The sequence below is a fragment of the Crocodylus porosus genome, unplaced genomic scaffold, assembly GCF_001723895.1.
Source record: "Crocodylus porosus isolate Cpor-Errol unplaced genomic scaffold, CroPor_comp1, whole genome shotgun sequence".
NCBI lineage: Eukaryota > Metazoa > Chordata > Crocodylia > Crocodylidae > Crocodylus > Crocodylus porosus.
In genome coordinates, this window is record NW_017728931.1 from 74,963,744 (window position 1) to 74,971,959 (window position 8,216).

At 37.5% G+C, this 8,216-nt stretch overlaps 1 protein-coding gene across 1 annotated transcript in view; it reads right to left on the reverse strand.

Annotated features, from left to right (window-relative positions):
- The window catches only part of ZDHHC17 (zinc finger DHHC-type containing 17), a 131,086-nt gene that overhangs the window by 47,450 nt on the left and 75,420 nt on the right, over positions 1-8,216 (reverse strand). Inside the window, exon 6 of the mRNA XM_019543177.1 lies at positions 741-805. Within this exon, the coding sequence (XP_019398722.1) occupies positions 741-805 (65 nt within the window). The remainder of the gene's footprint in view (positions 1-740; positions 806-8,216) is intronic.

Here is an 8,216-nt window from a genome sequence, read left to right on the forward strand (position 1 = left end):
GCCCTCTGCAGCCACCCCACCCCACTCAGTCATCTCCGGGAAGAGCCTGGCACAATCCTGACCCCAGCCCCAGCCTGCAGCAGTAGTCTGCCCTTCCCCACTCAGATCCAGGCGCACATGTCTCCTGGGGTGCATGCAGTAGCAGGAGCCACAACCCCCAGACAAACCCCTCATGGCTCAGTCCCTCGCCCTGGTGGCTGTGCAGTGCCTGCCCCTCCTCTAGCCCCAGGCCCAGCCCCACTCTCTCCCCACCCCGGTGCAGCTGCCGGAAGCCCTGAGCTGGGCTGCCTTGTAGCCCTACCACTGCCCCGTGTTTGTGAGGGTTAAGCCCCATTAGCCCCACCCCGCTTCCACCACCTATGCTTACAGATGTAGACCATATTTCATACATATTTTATTTCCCCACATTTCACAGCAAATGAACAAAATTATTGCAAACGTGTAGTATCTTGCTGACAACTATGTATATGACATATGGCAAAGCAGGTACCAAACTTATCCCACCTCCATGCCACTCCTACAGAGTAAATAAAAACAAGGCACTAATGTAAGATGAGAAATGTTCTCTCTTCTTCAGAAAACGTTACAAATGAAGAGAGTTATAGTAGGGAGTTGGGTGGCATTATGGAAAATAAATCACGTTGCTAAAAAGATATACAAGTAAAAAACAAAAACTATTTTATACTCTCTAGCTAATACAAAGTGCTTGGAACAAGTCTATATTGCAATGAGTTTGTTACCTATGCGTTCTGTAAGCTGCCCACATTAAGGGTGTCATTCCATTTTGATCCATCATATCTACATCCTGATAAAAAGAAAAGTATTAGTGAGATAAGTAAAAATACTTAAATTCCAATACTTCAGAATCATGGAATTTGCAATGATGGATCGATCTTGATCATTTTAGTTCAGCATCATCTTTAATATAGAAACTAAGGCCATGTACAGGCATAGCTACATGTCTACCAGGAGAAAGGCAGCTCTCCTAGTAGAAGCTATAAGCATACAGATATTCACACATTTTCTCTTGGAACAAAAACGGTGGTTCCAGAAGAAAAGTAACCCATATCAGGCCTGGGAGAGGTTGCTTCCAGCAGAGTTTCTCTGGGGAGTATGAATATCTATACACTTCCCCGCTGCTTGATTCCTCCCTAAATGGTATCTCAAGAAAAAACAAAAATATAGCAAAGTTGTAAAATGCTGCAGTTGGGAGGGGAGAGAGATTTTTCCTGTACCTAGTATAAAAGTAACACCCTAAACACTAAAGAAACAATACATGCAGAAGAATAATTCATCACCTTGAAATGGTTGATCATAAAATATCAAATGTTTCTCACTTACAATGCAATTTCTTTCAAATAATTCCCGTAATCTAGTACAGAAAAAATAAAATAAAATATATATATATATATTTGCCTCGCTTTGAGCCTTTACTATTAAATAAGATTAACCTTTTAATCCCAACAAAATAAACTTTATTTAAAAGGCCTCAGTGCCTCTACCATTCAAGAGTACAGCATTTTTTTCATTTCCTTCAGCATTATATTACAGTTCTTGGCATAAAAACTCTTCTTACAATTTGGTGCTATCCTTACCTCAAAATTATCTATCTTCTGTATTTTTTTTGTATTATCAAGTCCTGATTTTTTTTAACTTTCATTCAGAGTACTGTTATTAGTAAGTGTTCAGAACAAGTTAAATCTAACTGTAAAATTAGTGATCAATTCTAAAAGGAAAACAGTATTCCAGTATAGCAAGCTAGTTAATACTGGTTTTAAACTGGCAGGAAAATGATTCCTTAAAAAGAAAAAAAAATTAAGTATGTTAATTCTAAACAGTACCATATCACAAATAAACCAGGTACCTGCCAGACCTGACTTCTTACATTTTTTTTCCTCCCCCCACCTTCTTCTCTCCTCCCCTCATTTTCTGCCCTTTGTCTTCTTAACTTCCAGCTGTTTCCTTTTTCACAGACAGCTTCTTTTCTACCTTGAATTACTACCACTGCAGAGTCTCTCTTACTCATCTTTGGCTTTTTTTTCCACCCCCCTGCCCCCTTCCCTTCCCTGCTCGACTTTTTGTTTTCCTAATTTCTACCTATTTACATTCTCACTGACATCCTGTCACACTTTTAGCTTCTCTCATTCTTTGGAGACTCAGAATAGCAGATTCCCTATGCCTGAAAAGGGGTGATTGCGCCTGAAAGCTTGCTAAGAACTTTTTTCCAGCTACTCAGTCTAATAAAAAAATATCATATCTACTTCAAAGAACCTCGCCTGCCATGTTACAGATAACACATTTAAGGTAGATGAAATGAATGAGACCACAGAAAATTAAGTGAAACCTGTCAGGTTCACCAAATATTACTTTAAACTTTACCAGTATGTGTGTGTTTGCTGACAACCACTAAATGGATGGTAATATTGTGCTTATAGTCTTTTTCCATGTTTTATTATCAGCTGCCTTTTATCATATTTTCTACATACTTAAAGTAGTTCATTTTTTCCCTATATTTTACTTCATTTAATAAATTACTGATGGGAAAAGGACAGCATTTACCATCAGAGCACAACAAGTAGGTACATTATGCAAATATGTGCACAGATACCCTGAAATGTGTTTGCTTAGGACAACTGACCCGTTACAAAATGTGGAGTCATGTTGATACTTTTTTTTTCTTTTAAATAATCTTAGTGTTATGGCCAACTAGTGATTTGAGTCCCAATTTAATTCTTGTAATAGTTCTGATTTGGTAACAATAGTGAATCAATCAAATTCTTGATTCTAAGCCACTGGGAACAGGCTGTTTGCTACCGTAAAACATTTCTCACTAATCCTCAGGTGTGGCCTGTCTTCAGTTCACATTTTACCAAAGTAAACACATCATTTTAACAACCATCATTTTTATTTCCCTTTTTGTATCTGTGATGGATGACAGCCAGCTTTGTCCAATATGAACTGCAGCTCTTAAGCAAACCCTCATTTTATGACAAATAATGTTCAGGCACACTTAGTAACAGATGCACCTCTTTAAGGACAATTGCAAAACAGGGTGGGTCTATCAATGCACATGACAAAGCTCTTTGTATAAGCCAATCAGTACACTGAAAGGAGGAGCATTCAGATGCAGATTTAACATAAGCAGTTAACAAGAGTTTTAACTGCATGACAAAAGTTTTTAGCATAAACCACCATAATGAATAAAGTAACTTTCATATTCAAAAATAATGCTCACCTAATCAAGCAAGTGGCCAAATAGATAGCAAAATGGAAAGAAATTAATCCTGTTACTGTGCTTGATTGAACAACATCACATAAAAGTAACCTGAGTTTCAAAATGCCTAATATGTGTGCCAAAGGAAAGATACCTATGTATCTACAATATTTATCTACAGGCTCCTTCACTGAGAATTGGGAATTCTTCAAAACGCAGCAGAGGTTAGATTCCTGGGTGCATTTGAGCAGTTATATTCTGCGGAAAAAACTGCTCTACATCAAGTCTGGTCAAGTTCTGTGAAAGCCTCCTCAGAGGCAACAGAGATATAATAGCAGCTCCTATGCTATCCCTTTATCTCTGCTAATTAAAGCTGCTTGAAAATTTTCCAATGAAACCATATTCCAGTGGAACGTTCAAAAAAGCCAGGAGGCAAGCTGGATTCTGGAAAACATGTGCGATTCTTCAGCACCATTACAACCCCTGCTGTCTGTCAGACTGACCGGCTCCCCAAGATCTATACTGGTGCTGCCAAAGACACTCTGCTGACCCAGATGGCAATAAATAAATACAATTAATTTTTCAAAATGGAGACTTTTCAAGATTAATTTTTGGAGAAGAGTTCATATTTCTGATTCTTCAATACAGTTTGGGCCAAAAAGATTTCAGAAACATGCCCATTTTCCCTGGGATAAGAAAAGCAATTACATTACAGTAACTACGGCTCTTCATGACACATTGACAACCCAGATTCCACTCTTGGTTTATATACCTCCATGCACATGAAATCATATTCTTTTGAATAGCAGTGTCTCTTGGAGCTGCACCTGTATCCTGTGTACCTTCTGATTCTCTGTCACTGGGGATATGAAGGAGGGCTTGACGCAACTCACACTCAACTCATTTGCCAATAAGAATACCACAGAAGAGGTATAAGAGAGGTTGTGGGATCTGCATAGAAAATATCTCTCAAAGAACCAAAACTGTGCTACCAAGTTTTTAAACAAGGAGTGGGAACACTACAAGTAGATAAGGAGGTAATAAGTACAGATTAGGGCTACCCAACCCTTTATGCCCTCAGCTACAAGGGGCAAGAGAACAATTAAGGTCCATGGGTGGCTTCACTGGATACTGCTATTCAAAAGATTCCAATCCCAATATCACCCGTGTAAGGTACATGCTTAAAGAGGCTGGAACCACAGACAGTACACAAAATGGGAGCTGTGAGAATCCAGTTTGATACTCCAGGTTTTCCATGATTTTTCAGTAATTTATACCTCACTTCATGTAGTGACCAGGTAACAAAAACAACTTTTGCTTCTATAGTTGCCTGAATAATAATTAAAAAACCCCCAAAAACCTAAAAAAAAAATAATAATTTTTTAAAAAATAAATAAAGCTTATTTTTCAAAAAGACCATTTGTTATACAAGACAGTGGTTCTTAACCTTTTTAGATTCAGGGCACACCTGTATAAGTGTGTTTAATTTTGGCAGGGCTCTTGGTTGTAGCCGTGTTGATATAAGGACATAGGCAGGCAAGGTTCTTTGGGTAGATGTGATATATAAATATTTAGTTAGTCTAATAAAAGATATCACATCTACCCAAAGAACCTTGCCTGCCTTTAATTTTGGCAGCAACCCTGATTGAGACCCACCACGAGACTGCCTCAGCTTAGCTTAGTAGTTTTCAACTAAGGTGCTGCCACCACAACTGGGTGGGACTGGCCCATATACCTCATGAAGCCAAACTGGAAATGCCTATGGCAAGAGCATGCACTCCCACCTGCACTAAGGTTATCTGATAAACCTAAAGAAAGAAGGAACATGCAATCTTGCTGCAGCGAGTCTCAGTCACCCAACCTTCCTCCTGAGAACAAAGGCACACAGAACAGCTGCATCTGCTCTGTGAGCCCGTTTCCTTGACAAGCATTCATGGTTGGACCAAGAAAGGTTGCAGCAGAACTGCAGGCTCTTGCCACAGCTCTTCCTAGTCTGGATCAAAACAAGCCACCTGGGGCAATTTTGCCCAGTTTCAGCACTGGTACTTACATTATGGCAGCCCAGTTAAGAACCAAGATACCTAAGCTGTAAAGCTAGGGTACCAGAGACATTAATGGCTTTAAGGGAAGATCAAAAATAAAAAATAACAGCATAAAAGTCTTGTCTGCGTGATAGTGACTCCAATATCCATGACTAAACAGTGTCCTAAGGAAACAGCTAAAAACCAATACAAACAAGTGGAGAGCTGAATGCTCTTAGGGTCCTAATTCTTAAAAACACTTTTGAAAGGAGTTCCATGGAAATAATTCATTAGAGTTAGTCATGCACAGGTACTTACATTCCTAGCCAAAGATTGGAATGCAAGAGGCACAGTGGCAGAGTATTTTTTCTACAAAAGATTTACTTTAAAAAAAACCCACACAAAAATGGACATTTTTCATTTTATATAATGTTTATCTTTGACTTTTAAAAAACAAATGAAATATTACTTTAAGTATAGCACCATTCTACATTCAGATTTTTTAAACAACATTGCAGTATTTATTGATCAAATTACTAGGAATACTGTTAACCTACACAGATTCAAAATTTTCACCTTTAATTTTCCAGCTATTTTTCAAAATAATTAAAAAAAAATATCCATATTGTGGATTTATCACATAAGATTAAAGTGACCCTGTAGGTTCAGTTTTGACAGAAGTTTTAAGTTTTAGTAAGAATAAGCTTTTATAAAGCATATGATCAGAAGAAAAGTTTTGGAGAGGTTACTGTTTTTAATTCTCTACACCCACCCACCCACACATCTTGAAATTAGAAATATGTTATGTGATGTATAATAATAGTAACTACACATAATAAGAATGATTGCAAAAACATTACGATATTTAAAAAACAAACCTTTCTCTGGATTTTTTAAAACCCTGACAGTGCTCTTTTAACCAATCAGTTTGAAAACAAAAACAGAAACATACATAAGGCCTATCTGACACACGAGTACACAGGCATGTGTGTGTATGTACACACAACAAAACTGTATTCTATATACAACTCATGAACAAAATGTATGATTATGAATTTGCTAATGTTTAAGTTTCAATGCCTGAGACCTTTCATGTTATTTACCCAAATTTCTGTTTATGTATGCAGTGCTCTTCTAACAGACATGCTTGGCTACTGCACATGGTCAACTTCATCTCATAATCACTTACTCAATTTTAAATGTATGTTCTTACTATTACACATTTACATCTTGCTTGTCTTGACAAAAGTGATTTAATAAAACCAACTATTCAAGGAAAAAAAATGCTAAGGAAAATCTTTTAACCTCCCCCGCATAAACTACGACTATTTTCTGCATTCTTTTACAATAAAGCAGAACTTAAGGTTAAATATGAGGTAATGATCAATATACAAGAAAAACAGATTAAATGTGGTAACATATGCTACAGCACCATCTACTGTTTCATCTCTGCCACTTTGTAAAAGAATAAAATATGTTTAAAGGTCAGAGCAGTCAGAACATAAAAATAAAGTGAGAAAAGATTTATAAAACTCAATTATATTTGGATACTTACTGTTTTCTACCTAAAATACGCACGGGATTTATTGTTTACATATAATTACATAATATGCTAATACCTACTTACAAATGACACCACATATTGATTCCACAGTGAAAGACCGTCAGATTTAATAGATGCAATAAATGTTATGCTTAGAGATTGGGTTTACTATAACAGTCAGCTACAAATTAGAATTTTTGTTCCCTTATTTTGCTCATCTAAGTTTGAAGTTATGAACAAAGAACGATCACAAAGGGGAAGAGGAATGATGCACTAACTGATCCATGGTAATTGTTACATGTGTCCACACTATCCTATGGTAAGTTGCTGCTGAATTAACAAGTGATAGTTCCTGCAGTTTAGCTTCCACTTACCACAGGATAGAGTGGATGCACCCACATTTCCTTCTGCAAATAAAATATAATTATTTAGTTTGTCCATACCCTCAGTTGAACTAAATATAATAAAGCAGTCTGGTAGTACATATTATAATCCATGTTATCCAAATAATTGTACATACTTGCCAAACTGTTTTTAAAAAAAAATGAACAGCAACAAAGATATGCAACTGAGAGCATCAAATAAGGAACAGGGGGTGATTTGGGATTTTGTTCAAGGTTTTGTTTGTTTAACAATTTAGAGATCAGATCAGAATTCTCTTCCAGCAAGAGCCAAAAGATTATCGAGTCTGGTGTGGGAACCAATTGAAAATTTATTTTAAAATACAGATGATGAATCTTCTTATAACACCTTTAAAGTGCACATAATGAAGGATAGCAGGACACTGCTAAAATTGAAAAGGAAGTCTGGTATTGTCATAATGTATTCAAAATTTTAAAAGCAAGTCAGTGCAGTTTGTTTGACTGGAGTTAGGGCACACATGTACAGGTGTAGTTAAAATGAAAACATCTAAACTTATGATACTGTCTTACAATAGCATCTTTCCTAGATCTTGCTGGTACGTATTTTAATGTTTTGGAGATTTGTTATAACTCATCACACTTGAGAATCATTAAAGTGAAGTTCAATGAAAATAAAATAAAACAAAGGGGAGGGGAGCCAGGTGTCCAGGAAGAGTGGTCGCTCCTTAAGGAGACGATCCTCCAAGCCCAAAGGGAGGTAATCCCAACATGGATCAAAGAGAGCAGGAGGGTGCAAAAGCCCCCATAGCTCACCAAAAGCATCCGGGAATGTCTTCTAGCTAAAAGGGAGGCATACACCCAATGGAAGGGAGGGCCATCACCAGGGAGGATTATATTGTGGGTGCTCAGGGATGCAAGGGGGCAGCCAGGAAGGCCAAGGTTGCGATGGAACTGGGACTAGCTACCCGGATCAAGGACAACAAGAAGTCCTTTTTAAATACATAGGGGGCAAAAAGAAGGTACCAGGTAACATGGGGCCCCTGCAAGACATGTTAGGAAATTTGGTTGTCACACCA